Here is a 22,550-nt window from a genome sequence, read left to right as displayed (position 1 = left end):
TATAGTTTTGTATTTTTCCATTAGTTTTAGTTTATTATAATGCAGAGTATTTGTTGTGGGTAAGGTTTAAGAAGTTCAGAGCAGGTAATACAATACAAAAAACTTTTCTGTTTTGTATTGTAATGTAACAAAGTAAGAACAAAGGTTAAAATAGGTGGCACACATCCAACAGGTGCTGGTCTCAAACAAAGATCCAGGAAAAAACGAGGAGACGCACACTTTTGCTCCCCAGGGCAGATTTATTTAGCACATCACACGTGACGTTTTGAGCGCATTTTGCTCTTCCTCAGACTCGAGACTCAGTCTGAAGAGCAAAATGCACTCGAAACGTCATGTGACAAAGTTATTGTTGGAAAGTGTTAGTCGTGTCCCTTTTTTAGATTTCAGCACCTGCTCCTCCAAAGGTTTCACTGCAACCTGGGTTCTGTAGTTTTGTGGCGAAAGTACTACAGTACAGTAAATACTAGCTGTGATACACACCAGCTACAATTTCAGAACAAAAGAACTAGTGTACATCATCCAGAATGGAAATATGATCAATGGAAACTTTGTGGCCTTTAAATATTTACTTTTATGACCGTATATGTGGCTAAAGTATAGTAGCTGAATCCGTTAGCCTTGCGCAGCGTCGGGATGGGAAGAAGAGCAGGGTTTTGCTTGCACTTCTTCTTGGTCTGTTGGACAGAATATTGTAATAATTAAAAAGAAAATGCTCTTCTGTGCAAAAGTGACCTGAGAAGCTCCAAACTACTAAAGCGAATGACGTGTACGTCCCGATTTCTGCTGTGAACAGCTGCAGAACTGATTAAAGCAGCTTTGTCTGCAGCACCGGGCCATGGTCCACGTGATGGACACGTCTCACACAGCCACACACACACCAAGTCCCAAATTACTTCCACCCCAATGAGTAACAAAAATAGTATGAGATTTTTTAGTGCGTCCGAAACATTAGTACGTACACAATAGTATGTACTATCCATACTTATTCTGGAGAAATGTATTAGTATGGATTGATGATCACTAGCTAAGCAGACACTTCCCACAATGCAATGCAGCGGTGTTTGGTTGCTAAGTGTTGCTCAGATATGTGTCATAAGTATAATATGCAGGACTGTCTCAGAAAATTTGAATTTTGTGATTTTCTGTAATGCAATTACAAAAACAAAAATGTCATACATTCTGGATTCATTACAAATCAACTGAAATATTGCAAGCCTTTTATTATTTTAATATTGCTGATTATGGCTTACAGTTTAAAGGTATTAATTGCAATCGTATTCAAAAACATTTATTGTTATACTGGGTGAAATGGTCCTTCCATCCTGAGAGTAGCCAGTGAATAATGTGTTCAGAAAAAGGAAAGAAAAAAATCAATGCTCTCTGAAAGCTGTAATCCTGTAAAAACTCTAACCCAGGGGTCCTCAACCCTGGTCCTCGAGGGCCGGTGTCCCTGCAGGTTTTAGATGTTTCCCTGCTTCATTGCACCATGATACAAGTGACTGTGTCATTAACAGAATTGTGCAGCCCTGGATGAAAAGCTGATGACGATGATTAATTAGAATCAGGTGTGTTAAAGCTGGGAAACATCTAAAACATGCAGGACACCGGCCCTCGAGGACCAGGGTTGAGGACTCCTGCTCTAACCAATCAGTTATTTGCGCACCGAATGGCTCGGATTGGTCAGAAGACCAGAGGCTTGGAAGGAAGGGAAAGAACCAATCAGATGCCTTCATTTTAAACCACGCCCCCTCCCGTCCCATGTGCGCACTCGCTTCCAGCCCCCCGTGTCCACTTCCCACGGGTCCTCCTGGGCTCACAGTGTCCCAGTGTAAGCCCCCTCCCTCCCCTCTGCCACGGACCCCAGTATGTAGTTATTATGTAGTTATTTCCAGAGCGTCGGTCCGGGCTGCTGCTGCAGGGCTCTCCGCCCAGCAGCAGCAGACCACGGGGACACGTGAAGCCGCAATGAAGCTGTATGGGGGTCCGTGGGCATGGAGACGCCGGTGGGCAGGATGGACGTTTGGGTGGGCACAGCCCCCCCTTGCCCCCCCTAAAACCGGCCTCGCTTACAGGTGAATGAGACATGGGGTAGTTTTATTGAAAATGTGCTGACTCCTGCAAATGCGCGTTCCCCAAAGTTTGTGGGGGCGTGGCTTTGGACGGAGCTCTGACGGGAGGGGGAGGAGGGGGCGGGGCTTAGATGAGGCACCACTTTCAAATCTTGCTAGCTCTCAGAAGTTGCATATAATACCTTTTAAGAAAACTCAAATCTCCTATCTCAAAAAATTTGAATATTCTGGGAATCTTAATCTTAAACTGTAAGCCATAATCAGCAATATTAAAATAAAAGGATTGCAATATTTCAGTTGATTTGTAATGAATCCAGAATGTATGACATTTTTGTTTTTTTTTTAAATTGCATTACAGAAAATAAAGAACTTTATCACAATATTCAAATTTTCTGAGACAGTCCTGTATATAATATTCGTATATATTATATGTCATCTTGTTTGGGCCAGGATAAACTGGAAAGAGTGGAGCGGTGCTGCTACTGCTGCTGCTGTTACCATGGTAACAACTCCCCCTCCCAACGGCAGGAAGTGCCGTGTAGCTCAGAGTAATACGTCCAAATTAATGCATACTACTGATATTTACTCAAGTGGGCCAAACTAAAGTATAATTTTTGAATATATACTGTTTAGTATGTTATTTCAGACACACAGATTGTGATTAAAACACTCTACAGTGTTGCTCAGCATCAGTGGAAACTGTTCAGTCCAGGTGAAGTAGAGATGTTATTGGAACAAAGCGGAGCAGCTTGCACAAACAACTCTTTATGGAAAGTTAAGATTTTTATTAGAAACAAATGTTGGTTCTTCTGTGGGAGGACTGAGCCCACTTCCCCGTCCAACTGGATAGTTCCTGGCGCTGCAGGTTCCAACATCAACCCATCACATCCGGGTCCTCTTTTATACATCAGTAATCTACAGTGCAACAGTCCTCTCTCAGATGAATCCAGTTCAGTTCTGGGACAGTTTGAGATCTTGTTCCCTTCACAAGAACAGCATGTTGTCCTGACGGGCTGTGAAGTCACTTTTATTTCACGGTTCAGTGGAACAGCTCTGACACGGTCCCAGCAGGAAAGCAGGAGTCACTGGTACAGGAAAAAATACTCATAAAATATGTGTTTGTATGAAAGGCCTCATGCTGGAGCCCTGAGGGGAGACGGGAAGCTTCAGTTTGAGGCTTCGTCCTCATCCTGGTCCAGTAGGAACTCGCTGATCTCCTCTCTCATCACAGACCTGGAACAGAGCAGAGCAGGAAGTGGCTGAGCGGGACGGACGGACAAACGGCTCGTACGACCACCTGCGGCGTGGAAGGAGACACACTGCTGCGCCTAACATCTCTGCTCTCACTGGATGTTCATTTTACCTTTAAAATCATTCAAACTTATTCTTCACACTGCAAAAACTCAAAATCTTAACAAGAATATTTGTCTTATTTCTAGTTAAAATGTCTCATTTTTAGTCAAACAAATCTCATTAAAAACAACAATTTTCACCTGTTTCAAGTAGATTTTCACTTAAAATAAGTAAAAAATCTGCCTTTTTTACTTGTAATAAGAAGATAAATCTTGTTCCACTGGCAGATTTTTCTACTTATTTCAAGTGAAAATTTACTTGAAACAGGTGAAAATTGTCAAATAAGTTATTTTTCTGGTAATGACTCTTGGTTTAAGTGTAATGAGATTTTTTGACTAAAAATGAGACATTTTAACTAGAAATAAGACAAATATTCCTGGTAAGATTTTGAGTTTTTGCAGTGTACTCAGTATTTTACATTTAAAATCATTGAAAGAACAAGAATTGTAACAGAAATAACAGTAAGGTGGTTAGGCGGTGGGATTGTGCTGCTGGGTTCAGCAGCAGCAGCAGCAGCAGCAGCAGCAGCAGCAGCAGCAGCAGCTGCTGCCCACGTCCCTCTTTGTTGAGTAAAGGTTCTCAGTGCAGACCTGTCTGCCGCGGTGAACCAGTGTCGTCCCTGCACCACCACCTGCAGCTCTGCAGAGCTTTTCTTCTTCACCACCGTTATTTCAATCACATTCATTTGTTTGTAATTGATCTGGTGTTGTGTCATCCTCCTTTATTGCTCCTCGCTGCCACGCCCACCCCCGATCAATAATGGAACTTTTCCACTAGTACCTACTCAGCCCGACTCCACTCAGTTTGGTTCTTCTCCACCAGGGGTCTAACGTGCAGAGTAGATACTTTTCTGTATCTATTCTGCCGAGGTTCTAAGCGGCTGAGTCGGCTGTATCTGACATCATCACACTACAGACCACTGATTGGTCGGGGGGTTGGAGTCAGACGTCTGAGTCAGGAGGAGGAAATCAGAGAAAGAGACTCTGACGGATTCTGGTTCATTTTATTCAACAGGCAATGGCAGTAAAAGTCTGTTTCATGATCCAACTCTGAGGGTCAGATGTTCATAAACCTGGTGCTGAGGAGAGAATTAAAAAGATCTAGACGGAGATAAGGAATGACCAGATCTACCAGGAACTCTGTCTCTTCATAGCTGCTCACGGCTCCAGCTGACTTTTCAGCAGCACTGAGACAAACTAACAGAAATTAAAAAGCGTTGCCGCTTGAAGTTTCTCTCTCTCTCATTTTTTAACTTGATATTAAACACAAGCCACAGACCCAGCAGCACATACAGGACTGTCTCAGAAAATTAGAATATTGGGATTTTCTGTAATGCTAAAATAAGAAAAACTCAAATATCCTATCTAAAAAAATTAGAATATTCTGGGAATCTTAATCTTAAACTGTAAACCATAATCAGCAATATTAAAATAATAAAAGGCTTGCAATATTTCAGTTGATTTGTAATGAATCCAGAATGTATGACATTTTATTTTTTTTAAAATTGCATTACAGAAAATAAAGAACTTTATCACAATATTCAAATTTTCTGAGACAGTCCTGTATATCATCTCCTCCAGGTTCTACATCTTTAGTGTTGTCTTCTTCATTTAGATCACACAATCAAATACATCACAGCAGCTTCCCTCCAACCTCCTACTTCTGCTCCAGGTGCTGAATTGTAGTGGAAAAGAAACCAGGCCGAGCTGAGTAGGTACTAGTGGAAAAGTGCCATAAGCCACCAGACCAGAGAGGCTCCCCATTAAACGGAGCAGATCTGGTTTTACCGGCACTCCCAGGTGTGGACGTTTCCCTTATCTGCCAAAGCTACAGGAGAAACAATGAGAGTGAGAGGACTGTCCGTACCTGCGCTGCCTCCTCCGAGCCTCCGACACCACGTACTGGGGGAGATGCTGCAGCGACGACTGCAGACAAGAAGAGACAGAGACGGAGGGTCACACCGGGGTCACCCTGGGGTCACACTGGGGTCACAGGGACAGGACTACGCTGGACCTGGATGACGCCGTCCTCCCATCCCTGTGTGGACACTCACCATGTCTCTGACGGTCAGCTGGCAGCTGTAGCACAGCAGGCCCCTCAGGTCAGACGTCTCCACCCCCCTGGACAGACAGACAGACGGGAGGCTGTGAGCTCAGAGCTGAACCCAAGGCCTCAGGACACGCTTACATCATGGTTTTTCATTCAGAACTAATTATTCCAAATTAAATAATTCAGAATTCAACTATTTTCCTTGAGTTTACATGGAAATAGTAATTCTGAATTGAGGTTTACATGAAAACACGTTTGATGGTCTTTCTCCAATTCCTCTCCAGGTCTGGGGGTTGGGAAGGTTCTGATTGGATAGGGGGGCGGACCGGAAGTTAAACTACTGGAAGAAAAACTAACTTAGCTGCTACAACTTTGAAAAGCTCACAATTTTGATGTTTCCTGTTTCCATCTGTTCTTTTAATTATTTCTATTTATTAAATAAATGGTCTCTGCTCTTGACCAGCGTTTACTGCGTGCTGCATCTTGAAACTTTGTTAGGAAAACCAGCCCAGCATGGAATATAAGCGTCATGGAGACAGACGGGCGAGGGAACGAGCAGAAAGAAACACCGGAAAAGAGGAATGAGTGGATACATGATCACTGAATTATTCTATTCAGATTTAAAATCAGAATAAACCAGCCACTTCAGAATTAAGTTTAATTTGGAATGGCCATTTTCATTAGGAATTAGGTGTTTACATGGTCATTTTTAATCATTTTAAATCAGATTTAATTCTGAATTAAAGAGGAATTAAATTTCCCATGTAAACGCACTGACTGAGGCGGCAACAAACACTGACTACGTTTACATGCAGTCAAAATTCAGGTTATTGCTAATATTCCAGTTACTTAAACATTCAGAATATTCCGTTTCCATGGTAATTAATCATTCAGGATATCTGGATCAAACCAGCGACGCACGGAGAACGTGATGATGTAATTCCCGTCATTTCTGCTTCTTCTTCCTGTATCCAAATTCAAAACAAATGCTGCTTCGCGCAACTTTTCTCTCACCTTCTTGTAAATCTTCTATCCCGGTACTTTCTACCGTCTACAAATGCAGAAATGTTCAGATCCTTCATTACATTTATGAAGTGATTAGTCTCCTCCTGGTCTTGGTTTCTCCGTGTTTATAAGAACTTCCTGGACTCAAAAGACCAGGATTCCTTGTGAACAGAGCATGTGCAGAAAACAAATTCCTGTTCCGTTTGATGGGGATATTCCGTTTGGCGTTTACATGACCCAATATTCAGGTTTTAAAAGGAGTAACCCAGGGCTCATATTGGGGTTTTAAACCAGAATATGAGCAAATTCTGGTTATTCAAAGGGGTTATTGGTGTTTACATGGCCGTGCAAATTCGGGTTATTGCCAATATTCGGGTTTTAAAAGGGTTATTGATGCATGGAAACACAGTCACTTACTGGGCAGGAGACGAGCTCCCACAATCCCCTGCTCCTGAGGACGAGCAGCAGCTTCCAGCCGATCTCCCACAATCCCCTGCTCCGGCCGGAGCAACAGACTCTGGCTGGCCTGGACCTGAACAGGGAGCAGAGAAACTCCACGTTAACGCTGCACACGTGCAACAGCAGCGACAGGAGGAGACTCACACGTCTCCTCACGCTACAGACGGTGGCTGCTGGAGATGTTGCTCCCCCCCCCGGTGTGTCCTGTACCTGGATCCTGCCCCGGGGCTGCAGGGGGGGCAGCTTTAGTCTGGGACAGCTGCTCTGAGATCAGCCGGGCCTGGAGCGCTGAAGCCTCCCCTGAGGAGAGAGAGAGCAGCAGTTACGCAGGAGGGACAGACCACTGACGTCTAACTGAGGCAGATCAGTTAAAGGAGACCTATTATGGCATTTAAAGTCTGTTTTAAACAGGCCTTGAATGTCTTAAAAACAAGCTTTTGATTGTTTTTGCTAAATAAATTAGAAATTCAGCCTTTAAACCATGTCTTTATCTTTACCGTTTCTAACCTCATTATCTATGCAGGATTCTGAGTGGGCGGGGCTATGATAATGAGGCTCTGTGCTGATTGGCTGTCTGAATAACGCGATACACCGCTAGGAAAAAAATGGTGGAAGCTCCGGCCGCCGGAGTTGAGGCTGAATTACGGTTCTGCGTTAAATCGAAATGCGTTGGTGTAACGCGGAACCATAAATCAGCCTTTACTCCGTGTCATAACTGCATGCGATGCGAGCGAGCGTCAGCAACAAAATCAATTCCATTGCTTTATTTTCTATTCGACTGTCCTAACTGGTCGCTGCGCCGTTTTGAGCTGAACATTTGTCGGACGCCCTGCTTCTATTTTCTTCCTGCCGCTCGCGTTGAAAGCCGGTTGAAAGCGCTGTAGGAAACAGTCATGATGAGGAACGGCTGATCCAGTTATTGAAATGAGAAGTTATCTCTATGATTCCTCCTCATTTCACTACAAAAACCTCAATAAAGTTCAGCTGCTGGAGGAAGATGGACAGAGAGACGATGTCACGCAGTGCTACGATAGTCGGACGCTCATGCAGTTACACGGTTTTATAGTTGTGGGCGGGGTTTGCATTTTGCTTACGTAACGAAAATGCACCGAATCTTATTGGCTCGTAGATCCACATCACACTGGATGGATCATCCGGGCGGCTGTACAGACACTGCAGAATTTGGTTGCTTTCCTCCTTCTCTGAGTTGGCAGGCTGAGGGGAGACCACTTTATAAATGTAAAAGCAAGAGAAAACCTGTTTTTCAGAATAGGTCCCCTTTAACATCATATCCATTTTGTAAGAGCAATTAAACTTTAGGCCCAGAGCTTTTTTGACCAGACGAGGCGGATTTTCCCTCCCCCCCCAAGTCTGGTTCTGGGAGCGTGCACCGGACGGGTTCCCTGGACCCGTGGACCGGTACGGGGCTGCAAGGGGGGTCCACTCACTCACCCAGCGCCGTGTCCAGCAGGCACATGCAGAGCAGGCAGCAGGTCCGGCGAGCAGCCGGGGAGGAGCTGCTGCAGGACACCTGCAGCTTCTCACTGGTCCTGGGGACAGACGGGACAGAGGGGACAGCAGGTGAGCAGGTGGGGGTCAGGTGGGGGTCAGGGGATCAGCAGGGCACGTGTCTGGGATGTCCCACCTGTAGATGGTGCTGACGGTGGAGGGAAAGTCAGCCTGGAGTCTGGTGACGAAGCTCTCTGTCAGCCGCTGGATGCTGGCCTTCTCCCCCGCCTGCAGGACAGAGACAGCACTGATGACGTTAATGATCCAGAGCACATGCTCCACAGGCCTCTTCTCCTCTCTCGTGTACCGTCCTCCCTCCTCAGAGGGAAACACCATCCCCATCCGGTTCTGGCCCCGCCGGGCCGGTGTTCTGCCAATTTCTGCTACCTGCCGAGAAATGCTACTTCGTGGTTCTGCGCATGCGCACAGTGGATTTTCAAAGTTTGATTGCCACGCCAATCATTTCTTGCACGATGTAAAATTGATAATATGGGATGTTGAGTATTTGATCCTTCAAAATACAATACCCATGACATGAATGCATTACACTTTGTGAACATTATACGATAAAGAGAAAAAATACCCAATTCTATGGCTTTATTTGATATTCATTCAGTCATTGGCCTTTATTTAACCAGGCAGGTCATTAAGAACATTCTTAGGCCGCGTTCAGACTGCAGGCAAATCTGATATATATCTGATTCCTTCTCATATCCGATTTTCAGGGCTGACTGTCCACACTGTTTTTAGCAAGTGTCCATATCGGATCTGGCTCTGTTCAGACTGGGCCACATCACTGACTGATCTGACGGGTTGCCGTAGCAACGACGTCGGAGCGGAGGCGTCACCCAGCGCGTGTATTGTGTGAAGTCATGTATTTCTTTTATATATATAAAAAATCCCAAAATATCTGTACCGTTTCTGATTGGGTCGGCACTGCGCATCATTTTTAGACATAAAAATGAACATATACAGCAAAAGTTGTGTGATCGGCGGAGGAACCCGGCGTCCCAGCAAAATGAGAAACAGAGAAAGGTGTTCAGAACAAAACCACCAGCAAACTAACAAACCAACCAACAAAGCTCAGAGTTAACAAAACGAACCAGCAATTAATAACTGGCAGCCCCGCTCCATAACCTGTCCTCCTAGGAGGAGAGGGGCTGACGGGCTGCAGGTTCGGGCTCACAGCGCGACTGAAAGCTGATTTATGGTTCCGCGTTACACCGACGCAGAGCCTACAGCGTAGGGTACGCGGCGACCCGCACCGTACGTGGAAATGCAGTCTTTTTTTCTGCTATTAAAACATGTTGTAATGTGAATTTGCAACACTTAAACTACAAATAATAGTTTTTGTCGTGACATCAGAGATTGTACATGCTCTCTGTGAAAGGATGAGTAGCTCCACAACTGGAAATGGGCGGGTGGTTTGGAGCGTCTGGGACAGTCATATCCGATCTGAGTGTTTGGAGCTGTTCAGACTGACACACATCTGCCCAAATGAGATATGAATGCGATATGAAACTACCTCCTGGAGGTGGTTTCCATCTGGTTTGCAAAAATCGGATCTCATGCGGTTTGGGACTGTTCAGACTTCAAAAGAGTCATCCAGTTTCAATCTGGATGGGCTAAAAATCGGATATTTGCCTGCAGTCTGAACGCGGCCTTATTTACAATAACGGCCTGGCAAGAGACAAGGAAGTGGTTTAGGGAGTAAAACACAGTAAAATTGTAGCTCTACAAAAGGTAGAAAATCATTAGGTAGCATTTTTTGGCAAAGCAGCAGAAATTGGCAGAACACCGGCACTAACCACCCAACCAAGTTTCTTCCGATTAATGTTTCCAATAAATGCGGCTGAAACCCAGGAATATGAACATGAGAGGAAAATGAAACGTTGGAGGTTCCAACTGTTAGAAAAGGGAGTTGAAGAGCTGCAGCATCGTTATATTTCCCGACTGCAGCGGGGCTCATAGACACGGCCCCGGACCCCCGGACCCCCGGACCCCCGGACCCCCCTCTACGTTACACTAACACAAACACTCCCTTCCTGACCTTATGCTCACATTAACACACATCCCAGGTCACCTCTGTACAGACTCATTACTCCGGCACTTTAAAACCAACATGTTGGAGATTTTTTCTTTTAATATTATTTGTTCTTTTGTATATCACCAGTAACCACAACAAATTCCTTTTGTGTGTTAAACCAGTGGTCTCCTACCTTTTCTGCACCAGGACCGGTTTAATGTCTGACAATATTTTCACGGCCCAATCTAAAGGTGTAGCTAATAAAAACTAAATAAAATGACAAGATCGGCGTTAAAAACTGTGGGATTTTCTCTATTATAATAATAATAATAATAATAATAAAAGTCATTTTCGAAAAAATAAAATAAAAATGGAAATTGTAAATTACATTTAATATGAGTATTTCTATCAATGTAATGTTTTCTCATTAACATTATTTAAAGACAGGCTTTTATTTTATTTGTTATATATTAAGGAGACCGATATTTTGTGCTTTTATTTTGAAGGCGTCTCATCGAGACCTTGTAAACATCCGGCGCTTCGGACTTTAACGGTAAAAGTTTAACAGCAGTAGAAAGTGTGTCTGAAAGACTAAACTAGTGTCAGGAATGCTAAAGTGGTGCCTAACTGACACAAAAAGCACCTGCTGATCAGGATTTGTTTTCTTTGCAAATTCTATGCCGTATTTATGTCCAGCTTGAGTTTGGTTGCCGACCGAGCAGCCGTCGCTCTGTATTTAAGTTAAATGAAACTTGTATGAATGTAGAAAGACTAACTATTTTATTTTATTCATTTATAGCTCTTACGGTGTGTTTGCCGTTTACATCCAAGGAATAAAAACATTGTGAACCATCAGTTTGAGAGTCATCCATCATTATTATTTTTTCGCTCTGTGCGGCCCGGTACCAGATGACCCACGCCCGGGGGTTAGGGACCACTGTGTTAAACTACTTGGCAATAAACTTATTTCTGATTCTGATATGTAGCAGCTGCTGGAAACAACTGGAGCAGAGAGGAAACAGAAGCAGGATATCCCAAAAGTAAATAAATACAATACAAGAAAAGAAAAGATAAACCTATATACTGAGTGGTGAGAAGATAGGAGGTGTTTGTTGGAGCGTGAGGTCCCGTCTCTGCTCTCACCTTGGTGTCCAGGCCCGGCGTGGAGACGGAGGGGACGTTGAACAGACGACAGTAGAAGGCGATCTCCTTGGACGAGTATTCCCTCATGGGCCTGACGGACACGATGTCCCCGTACCGGGAGTCTGAGTAGCCCTGTCCCCAGACACCCCTGAGGTCAGAGCTGCACACGTGTATGTCTGTCCTATGTCTGTCCTGGTCTCAGGAAGGTTGTCCTACCGTGTCCTGGGCCAGCTGGGCCCCCCGGCCCAGAGAGATGCTGCTCAGCAGCTTCACCGCCAGGCGGCTGCAGTTGTCTCCCAGCATCAGCTTGCTGTAGCCCTGGGACCGCGCCGTGTGGACCAGCAGGTGCTGCCTGGGGGGACGGGGGACGGGGGACGGAGGACGGGGGGGAGACACCGCAGAGAATGATGACGTAAGCCTCAAGTGGTTTTACCAAACTGTTGGCTTGAGCCTTCACCGTTCAGAAACTGAATACCAAACACTATTACTGAACAATAACAACATAACATGCTACAACTTTTATTAACAACAAATGCAGCTTATAAAAAAAGTGCAAATACAACGCGCACAAATCAATTTGAGTGAGCCGGCGCCGTTATTTCAGCTGTTATTTCAGCGGCTATTTGAGCGGCTTGTTTCTGCAGGAGGTTTATTCCCAGGGACATGTATTTTCGTGGGGGTTCAGGTTGTGTCTCTGTCTCTTGGATTCTGATTCCACTGCTGCTGCTGTCGCCCCTCTAAGCTCACGATCTCAGCCTGGAATTCAGCCTTGATTTCAGCCAGTGCGTTATCGTCAGTCTCATATCCTCCACGGTAACGACGGTCGAGGAAAGTGCACTTTCGCATTAATTTGCGCACTGAATCAGATTCATATTTGGCCTCCAGCTTTTTTAGAATTGCAGTTTTTATTGAATTTGTTAGTTCGAGGTTGTTTTCTTTTTTCACACGGTGCGCGACCTGCCATCTTTCTCCCCCTCTCTCTCCCAGTGCCATCTTTCTCCCCCCTCCCGTCTCTCTCCGCTCCACGCTGTCACGTGATGACATCACGTTTATAAACTTTATGGAAAGTCTCAAAATGTAGATTAAAACATAAGCAACTATTTAAGTAAAACTGAAGATTCAACCACACATAAGTGCTACTGGACATAGAATCCATTTTAGGCATTAAATAACTTTTATTTGATATTTAATTGTTATCTCTTATACAGGACTGTCTCAGAAAATTAGAACATTGTGATTTTCTGTAATGCAATTACAAAAACAAAAATGTCATACATTCTGGATTCATTACAAATCAACTGAAATATTGCAAGCCTTTTATTATTTTAATATTGATGATCATGGCTTACAGCTTAAGAAAACTCAAATATCCTATCTCAAAAAATTAGAATATTCTGGGAATCTTAATCTTAAACTGTAAGCCATAATCATCAATATTAAAATAATAAAAGGCTTGCAATATTTCAGTTGATTTGTAATGAATCCAGAATGTATGACATTATTTTTTTTATTTTTATTTTTTTTTTTTTAAATTGCATTACAGAAAATAAAAAACTTTATCACAATATTCTAATTTTCTGAGACAGTTCTGTATGAATCCATTGCATTTTTTCATGACGGTATTGAAAATGATACTGCTGCTATTTATAGACACCAACAGTATCCGGTATTACTGTAATACGGCCCAGCCTACCTGAGCGTGCTCAGTAGGTCCTGCCGGGCCGTCAGCGTGGTCACCGAGCCCAGCAGCTGCTGCAGCAGCAGCGTCTGAGACTCCTGCACCTCAGCCAGAGCCGGCTCTGGTCCCGGCACCGCCGCACCGGTGCTGGCACCGGTTCTGCTGCCCGTCTGGATGAACTGGTCCACGGCTGCCTTGTAGGCCCGGGCCGGTTCTGCTGGGGACGACAGAGCTGTGGCCAGGACGGAGCTGGGGAGGTCCAGAACCTGAAACCAGAACACCAGTTAACATGTGGAGCAGCCTGAACACGGAGCTAAAACAGAGTCAAAACATATCACCATTTATTAAAAGATACAAAGAAACATTCTATTCAAAATACAGAAAATAAACATGTAGATACTTGTAGTACATGTATTAATATATGTAGATATATAGACATATATTATGGATATAGATATGTTATATGTAGGTATGTATATGGAAATTTTGAGTTGTATTATACATACAGTATTTGTGTGTCTATATCTCTATTAATATATATTGATTTATAGTTATATGTAGATATGTCGATAAATAGATTTATAGTAATTTATGGATATAATTGGAGGTAAATATATGAACCAGTATATATCATATCTACTCTTCTATAGTTATTCAAGTATATTGTTATACCATTGCTCTCTATTATATTGTAGTATTATAATTAAGTTATGATAACATAATACTATGCATTATAATTACTTCTATTATTACATACATAGCACAACTAAATGCTGGGCGTTTGTTTTGTTTTCTTTTGTTTGCCTTGATTTTGACTATATTCATATATACATATAATTGAGTATTATACAGGACTGTCTCAGAAAATTTGAATATTGTGATAAAGTTCTTTATTTTCTGTAAAGCAATTTAAAAAAACAAAAATGTCATACATTTTGGATTAGAAGATTAAGATTCCCAGAATATTCTAATTTTTTGAGATAGGATATTTGAGTTTTCTTAAGCTGTAAACCATAATCAGCAATATTAAAATAATAAAAGGCTTGCAATATTTCAGTTGATTTGTAATGAATCCAGAATGTATGACATTTTTGTTTTTGTATTTGCATTACAGAAAATCACAATATTCTAATTTTCTGAGACAGTCCTGTATAGAACAGTTATTAAAGTAGGGATGGGTGTTTTATAAGTAAGCTTATTGAAACTCTTATTATATGTAAGAATGTATGTAGATTCAGGGGTAGGAGTGGATAAGTGTTTACTTCATTCCTACTCTGTTTCCAGCATGCCCCTGGTTAAGGTTCCGTGGATCCATGAGCTCTGCCCAAGAACTTACACATTTATTTGTATTCTGTTTTTTTACTTTATTGTACTCTTTTTATCATGCATGTTTGAAATAAAATCTTCAAATCAAAATCAAATCCAAACATCGTGGTGGTCCTTCCTAAGGTTGTGTGGTACTGACCTGCTCCAGCGGGACCGTGTGGAAGGGGAACCCGGTATCTCTGAACACGGCCTGCAGCTCCGCCACCGTCCTCCTCCGGTCCTCCTGGGACTGACCCACGGCGCCCCCCTCTGGCAGAGAGCACACCAACCGTCACCAACCATCACCATGGGGGGGAGGAAACACACGGCACCAGCAGAACAGAGGGACTTACCATCGATGTAGACGATACCGGGGCAGAACCGCAGCTTCTTGTGAGCCGTCTGACTCAAACCCTGAGGAGGAAACGTTTCATTAACATCAAACCAAAACGCTGAATGAGGACGTGTGCTAAAGAGTCGTCTGCAAAAGCTAGTGCCCCTGGTTAAGGTTCACATCTGGTACTGAGACCTGCTACAAGCAGCTGATTTTTACTGGATTTCATTCATTTATTTAGTTATTTTTACCAAAACAAGAGAAGGTTTTAAGAGGGAATATGTACTTTAGGACCTGACTATCAAGGGGCACAGGCCCCGTACTGTTATTGTAAAAGCGTGTAGAGAAAGCTGTTCAGCATCTCCACGCTTCTCTGCTGAGTTTAGAGTGTGACAGAAACCTCTTGGACTTGGCTGAGCATGGAGCAGGAAGACGGACCTCCAGACACGGCCAGGAGCACCTGCAAGCAGAGGAAACCCCCGTTACACACCACTCAGACATCACTGACCTTCATGTTCTCTCTGTTTCTCTGTCTGACTTTTCATCCTTCCATATCTAATGATCCAGGTCCATGAAGACCTGCGTGGGACTCACCTTCTCTCCAGGGAAGATGAGTCGGGTTTTCCCCAGCATGGCCCTGAACTTGTGGACAAAGTTTTCTTTGAAGCAGCTCCTGGTGGAGAGAAGGAGATGATGAGTACACCTGTTCACCAGCGCTGCCCGCGTCTCCCAGCTCCTCTTCTAGCATCCACTTTCACCTCCTGGCAGACTCAGCAGATAAAGAAGCGGCTTTCCAAGACCTGAACGACCATCTCTTATAAAAAAAAAGACTTTAATCAAGGAATAAAAGTGCAGCTGTGATGATGGAACGTTTAAAACGGGAGTTTACAATGTTAGAAATCACGGCATTACAGTACAGTAATCCCTCGCTCTAACGTGGTTCACCTTTCACGTCTCGCTGCTTCACGGATTTGCATTGTGCATCGTGTTCTACATTCTGATTGGCTAAACAGTCTCCCCGCTTCTTCACTTCCTGTGTCAATAACGTTGGTTGCTTAGCAACAAGCTGAGAACGGCCAATGAGCTTCAGCAGCAGCTCAAGAACGGGACCTTTGATGAATCGTTCATTACAGTCTCAGATATAATCCATGGTGTCGGTTTATGAGAATCTTTTTGCCCAGAAGAAAAAAAAGAGCGTCAACAACGACCCATAACTATTTTCTTCTCTGGAAAAAACACACCTGCACCGCGGTTTTAGGAGAAAAAGATGCTACAGTCGGGATGCAGTGGCTCAGAAGAGCAGTGGAATACACGCCAGTCACAAATTGTCCTACTGTACTTATTGTAGTTTTTTTTTTCATAATGCTTTTTCATTTTCTCCCGTTCAAATCCAATTAATCCGGTTGTGGTGGGGCTGATCTCTGCAATTTGAAGCCTTGTATAATAATTATAAAAAAGTTAAAAAAAAAAAAAAAAAAAAAAAAAGGTTGCTACTTCATGGATTTCACTTATCACAGGTTATTTTTGGAACGTAACCCCTGCCAAAAAACAGGGATTACATTATTCATTTAGAAATCTGGAATCTGTCTTTAAAAAAATGAAGTTGCTAATACTCTAAGTAACAAAGTAACTAGTGTTAGTTGAGCCGCTCCTGGTCCTCCTGAGTTGAGGTGTGTGTGTGTGTGTGTGTGTGTGTGTGTACGTCTCACCTGCAGTGTGCATCTCCTGCTCTGATGACCACAGACGCCGACGCCTCCTTGCATTTGACACATTTCTTTGAAACACTAATTCAGAGAAGAATAGAAACATGAAAACATGCACAAATCAATGCTTGAACGTGTAAAAATCTTCCCATTTATACCACAAGTACTGGCTATAAATGCAGGTGTTTGTTTTCAGCAGCCAAGTACAAGCCATCAGAGTAAAGGACTGGCAGCTAACCGCTCAGACGAGGAGAATTAAACCCTTGCAGGAGCTCAGAGAGGCTATGGAAGAGTATTAGGGCCATGTAGGAGAAAAATTATTTGAGAGGGGAAGATTTTTTTTTATTGTGCACTTTGAGAAAAAAGTCGAAATGTCGAGATTAATGTTGAAGTACAATTCCAAGAATAACGTTGAAATTTTGCCTTTTTTCTCAACATTTCAACTTTATTGACGAAATTTTGACTTTTTTTCTCAACATTTCGGCTTTTTTCTCGAAATTGTACTTCAACATTAATCTCGACATTTCGACTTTTTTCTTGACATTTCGACTTTTTTCTCGAAGTGTATAATGAAAGAAAAACCTTCCTCCTCTAAAATATTATTTTTATTTTTCTCCTGCCTGGCCCTAATACTCTTCTGTAGAAGCAGCTCGTTGCAGCTGCAAGTCTCAAATCTGATCTTGTTTTAGCTCAACATGAAGGATGCCTCACTCAGTAAACAAATAACAACACAGTCAGATTTTACTGACCTGCAAGTAAGCAAGAAAAATAAATTAAGAAATAAATGAGAGAATAAAAGGAATTTTGACTTTAAACTTGCACTTTTTCTTTTTTCCTTACAAATTCTCACCTTATAAATGTAAAAATCTGCAAGAACAAACAACATCTAACTTCAGGAAGTACAGTGGGGCAAAAAAGTATTTAGTCAGCCACCAATTGTGCAAGTTCTCCCACTTAAAAAGATGAGAGAGGCCTGTAATTTTCATCATAGGTAACTTCAACTATGAGACAGAATGAAGGGAAAGAATCCAGGAAATCACATTGTAGGATTTTTACGGCATTAATTGGTAAATTCCTGGGTAAAATAAGTATTTGGTCACCTATAAACCAGCAAGATTTCTGTCTTTCACAGACCTCTAACTTCTTTAAGAGGCTCCTCTGTCCTCCACTCGTTACCTGTATTAATGCACCTGTTTTAACTGGTTATCAGTATAAAAGACACCTGTTTTAACTGGTTATCAGTATAAAAGACACCTGTTTTAACTGGTTATCAGTATAAAAGACACCTGTTTTAACTGGTTATCAGTATAAAAGACACCTGTTTTAACTGGTTATCAGTATAAAAGACACCTGTCCACAACCTCAAACAGTCACACTCCAAATTCCACTATGGCCAAAACCAAAGAGCTGTCAAAGGTTGTGAGAAACCTAACTGTAGACCTGCACCAGACTGGGAAGACTGAATCTGCAACAGGTAGCAGCTTGGTGTGAAGAAATCAACTGTGGGAGCAATTATTAGAAAATGGAAGACATACAAGACACTGATAATCTCCCTCCATCTGGGGCTCCAAGATCTCACCCCGTGGGGTAAAAATGATCAAGAACGGTGAGTAAAGATCCCAGAACCACATCAACGGGATCTCCCAGAACTTTTTGTAATATTACTGCTGTCAAATCCAAACTTTAATAGTTTTCTTAAATGAGTTTACATCGTGTTGAGCTGCGAGTAAGCGATGAGTCTCTCTTTGGAGCAGAGGTGTATAGTAACGAAGTAGATGTACTTCGTTACACTAAAGTAGTTTTTTTGAGGATTTGTACTTTACTTGCGTTTTTTTTTTTTTTTTTTTTTTTTAAATCAGGACTTTTACTTCACTACATTTAAAAGTTAAAAAAATATACTTTTACTTTGTTACTTTGACATTTGCCACCTCGTTACAAATTAAAATAATATACATATATATTTCAATTCATATATATATATATATATATATATATTAAAAAATTATATTTTGCAAGAAAGACAGTTTATTTTTGGTGTTGTATTCTATACCACATTTCATGCACCTGAAAGTGAAATAAAAAAAACAAGGGAAGGATAATTTTTGGCTGCGTTGCTTCTTTTCATGCGTACTATAAAATACTTGTACTTTTACTTTTGATACTTGAGTATAATTTTGAGTATAAGATAGTTTTGATACTTAAGTAGATTTAATGTCACAATGTGGGTTATAAGGATCACACAAACACACTGTTTTTAAAGTTGCATGTGTTGAAATTCTGGGACATTGTCAAACTAAAAACTCTACAAATCATATTCAAAGTGAGAACTGATTCACTTCCAGGCAATTTACAGAAAATGTTTTGTGACAGGGAGGGGGTTATAATTTTAGAGGAAAATTTAATGTAAAAAAACAATGTGTTGATGAAAGGAAGATGTGAGGAAAAGCATGTGTATCTCCGTTGTTGGAGTGGATCTATGGAATGGGTTGGGTGATGGGTTGAAGCAATGTATAAATATAAATCAATTAAAAAAAAATGGTACAGAAAGGAAGTCCTGGGAAGTTCTTTGATGGTTCTTTGAGGAGTTATGTTAAGGAAAGATTGTTTGTTAGCTGGTTAGGTGCAAAGGCTCAACCAATGGGAAAATCTGTAGCCTAATAGTGTAAATTAGCAGCTATTTATTATTAATATTTATGTTTAATTTATAATAGAGGTAACAAAAGGGCAGGGTTAAATAAGTTTTACTTCTACCTGCTCCTTTTTTTTCCCTGTTTGTATTATGTTTTTGTTGTTGTTGCTTTTTTTTCTGTATGTTTTGAATTTGTTTTTACATTTTATATTTTTCCCTTATGTGTTCGAAATAAACAAATCAATCAATCAATGTGAGCTACTTTAAGACTTTTACTCAAGTCATTTTCTTATGGGTGATGTTAACTTTTACCAAAGTCTTTTTCAGTTATGGTATTTCTACTTTTACTTGGTTACTTTTTTCCAGTACTTTATAAACCTCTGCTCTGGAGTCTCGGCTCGGCTCCGGGCGGCCTCCTCGGTCCGCCGGGTCTCATCTCTGTCGTCCCGGGGTTGGTCTTACCTGGGCCCGGCTGGTCGCCCCAGCTCCTCCCGGTAGTCCTCGTCCACCTGGCACATGCTGCTCTGCTGCTGCTGGAGACCAGACGAGGCTGCAGAACAGACAGGACGCTCTCCCTCAGGGCTGTAGAGCCGCTCCAGCAGCACAGGGAACGTGCTGCCACCTGCCGGCCTGGAGGGGGAATTACACGTTCTTTTTTTAAACAAAACTTTATTGAAAATATACAACTCTCAAAGAGGATAATTACGGTGGCTGAAAATTGAAAAATAAAACTAACGCTGCAAACAAAAAGAAACGCCGCTGCAAATAAAAGAAACGCTGCAAATATAAAGAAACCCCGCTGCAAATAAAATAAAAAACTACGCAAATAAAAAGCCACAACGGAAGTGAATTGCCGGGGACTATTTTTGCCGATGCACCGGTGTTGCACATTAAAAATTACACGTAGCGACGTTGAACACTAACCTTTTCACTTATTTTCTCGTTCGTTGTTCTTCTTATTCCTCGCTCTTCTTATTTCTTCCTTTTCACTTACGTCCTCTTCGTCTTCTTCTTCTCCTCTCACGTAAAAACACCGGTGCATCAGCAAAAATAGTCCCCGGTAATTCACTTCCGTTGTGACTTTTTTATTTGCGTTTCCATTTAGTATAATGGACAATTTAAATACAATATGAAAGGAAAATAAAAAACGGGATTCTTGTGAGGAATACAAATAAAAAACAAAGCGCTCTAAGAATTAAAAGGTGCATATGAATAACAAAATAAATTAAGCATTTAAATTCACATAATGGAGCATAGAAAAGGAGAGGAATTATTAAATTAGAATAACAAATAACGAGCAATGTCTAAACCTATTTTACTTGCATTTTTGTTTTCTACTCTTTTGAGACATGTGGAAAAAAATCTTAAAATCGTTAATAAAACCCCGGAAAGGGTTTACAATTTCTCCATTTGGCACAATGAATATGGTACTTACCCAGTATCAAAATTATATTAATGGAAGGGGAATAATAAGAGAATAATAAGGGAATAATGACAGTTCAGGCAGAAAATCGGTTTCTGTTTCTTCTCTAAGTTTATTGGCGAATCGCAGCCATGTTATTAGGTTATACCGCCCCCTACTGGACCAGATGTGTAACATCAGGATTGGTAATACATCAGGTTACAGTCTAACTCAAAGGAAAATGATAGGGGAAGAAAAGAAAGAAAAATAAGTAAGATAATCACATCTATATCCTATTGTCTAGCCCTGTCTCTTTAAGAAAGACAAGCAGTGTCCCGTAATAATCCCTCATGTTCTCACTGCTCCCTAACAACCTTCTAAACTCCATTCACGTCCAGCTCGTACACCCTGTCTCTTAAAGCGCTTTATATGAGAATAAAGTCGTAATATTACGAGAATAAAGTTGTAATATTATGATAACTCTAACAGGAAGAGCACACGTCTTTTGTGTAAGAGGAGCTGTCTGGTATAGTATAGTATAGTATACTATAGTATATTAATGGTCGACTGCAAGGATATCGGTGGTTAAATCTGCCTGCCAGGTTTTGTTGTTTCTCAGGAAACAATGAGGATGATCATAAAGATTTTCCTCTTCCACAAAATACGCAATTTCTTCCAAGTCTGTGTGGTTCCTTCTTCCAAATAGACGCAGTCATTTGCACAATCGTTTTAACTGATACTGATAATAATTCGATGCTGATGTGCCAAAAGTTTAAGTATTTCCTTATTTGTGAAACCGATACCAAAATATAACTTCACAAGATGCTCAATATTCCTCATTTTAACACAGAGGGAAGAAGCTCTTCCTGTTAGAGTTCTCATAAATTACGACTTTATTCTCGTAATACTACAACTTTATTCTCGCAACATTATGACTTTATTCTCGTCTCATTTTTTTTGTCTTAGTTTGGCCCTAATACTCGTAATAGTCATAATATTCCATAGTTCTGGGCCTTATTTGATCTCATTCCTCAAGTGTGGGATGTTTTCACACATCCATACCTCTGCCGGTCAACCCAAGGTTCTCTGGATTGTTTATTTTTAATAAATAATCAGAGTAGAAGAATTACACCACATATTGATTTTATTTATTTATTTATTCTGTGATTTTCTTTAATATATAAAAAACTGTTAATGGTATTATTAAAAAAATAAAACAAACACACAAACAAACATAAGAATTACTTGGTGACCACACTGGGCTTTCTATTGCTTCAACATCTACAGGTACTCTGATAAATAAAAATGTACATAATAGTGACAGACATTACAACAAACTTAAACTTTTATCACTCTTTTTTTTACTTTAACACAGCTTAAGTCGGATTCTAACAACAACCGACCTGTGAGATAAATGAAGCTCTGTTTAGATTTGAGTCAAAGCAAAGTTTAGATGTATAGTACATAACTACAAAGGTTGACCAAAGTGCTTTCAGTCAAATAAAGTTTAAAGTTAAACCCGCCTTGTAATGCTCACAGCTTTTGTTGGTAGCTCCTGTGGCTAAACCTGAAAACCATTTTTTTGCCTCGACTCAATGCCTGTGTCCTCAAAAGATCCCAGGGGTCTTTTATCCATCATGATGCTTAAACCCAATACATTTTAACAAAACTCCCTTCTTTTACACAAAGAGACATGTATCGAAGCCTACACACTCATTTAGCTTCATATTTGTCTTCATTTAGGCTCTCGCTGGACGCTGCCTCTGAATTAAAGGCAGAAAACTAAACAGATTAAAGACGCAACAAAATAAATATGCATTATTTGTTCATCGTACTATTGCATGTTTTATGTGTTTCCGTGTGCCAACACAGTGTTTGAAGGATGA

General features: G+C 41.4%; 1 protein-coding gene across 2 annotated transcripts; it reads right to left on the bottom strand.

Annotated features, from left to right (window-relative positions):
* Positions 1–2,833: 2,833 nt before the first annotated feature.
* On the bottom strand, positions 2,834–20,785 carry ctu2 (cytosolic thiouridylase subunit 2 homolog (S. pombe)). 2 transcript variants are annotated; one of them, XM_061745342.1, is made up of 17 exons: positions 20,698–20,785; positions 19,725–19,892; positions 16,640–16,714; positions 15,525–15,603; positions 15,331–15,390; positions 14,950–15,010; positions 14,757–14,866; positions 13,307–13,557; positions 11,830–11,965; positions 11,614–11,745; positions 8,581–8,672; positions 8,388–8,485; positions 7,146–7,235; positions 6,894–7,008; positions 5,476–5,542; positions 5,289–5,347; positions 2,834–3,302 (listed from the first exon to the last, which is right to left on the bottom strand). In XM_061745342.1, exons 2-17 carry the CDS (start codon positions 19,778–19,780, stop codon positions 3,236–3,238), a joined length of 1,548 nt encoding a protein of 515 aa, XP_061601326.1. In that variant the 5' UTR covers positions 19,781–19,892; positions 20,698–20,785; the 3' UTR covers positions 2,834–3,235. The 2 variants fall into 2 exon arrangements, with proteins under 2 accessions (XP_061601326.1, XP_061601325.1); XM_061745341.1 differs by lacking the exon at positions 20,698–20,785 and adding an exon at positions 20,187–20,324.
* Positions 20,786–22,550: the final 1,765 nt, after the last annotated feature.

Source organism: Cololabis saira, chromosome 17, assembly GCF_033807715.1.
Source record: "Cololabis saira isolate AMF1-May2022 chromosome 17, fColSai1.1, whole genome shotgun sequence".
NCBI classification, from domain to species: domain Eukaryota; kingdom Metazoa; phylum Chordata; class Actinopteri; order Beloniformes; family Belonidae; genus Cololabis; species Cololabis saira.
Note: the sequence above shows the minus strand (reverse complement) of the source record. Positions and strands in the feature narration are given on the sequence as shown.

Excerpts from the sequence above, each read along its gene's own strand:
- ctu2 (XM_061745342.1), bottom strand. The coding sequence starts at position 19,780 with ATGTGCCAGGTGGACGAGGACTACCGGGAGGAGCTGGGGCGACCAGCC. Across the intron at positions 5,543-6,893 it reads GGGAGCTCGTCTCCTGCCCA|GGGGGTGGAGACGTCTGACC; the intron begins GTAAGTGACTGT and ends CTGTCTGTCCAG. Across the intron at positions 5,348-5,475 it reads AGCTGACCGTCAGAGACATG|TCGTCGCTGCAGCATCTCCC; the intron begins GTGAGTGTCCAC and ends TCTTGTCTGCAG.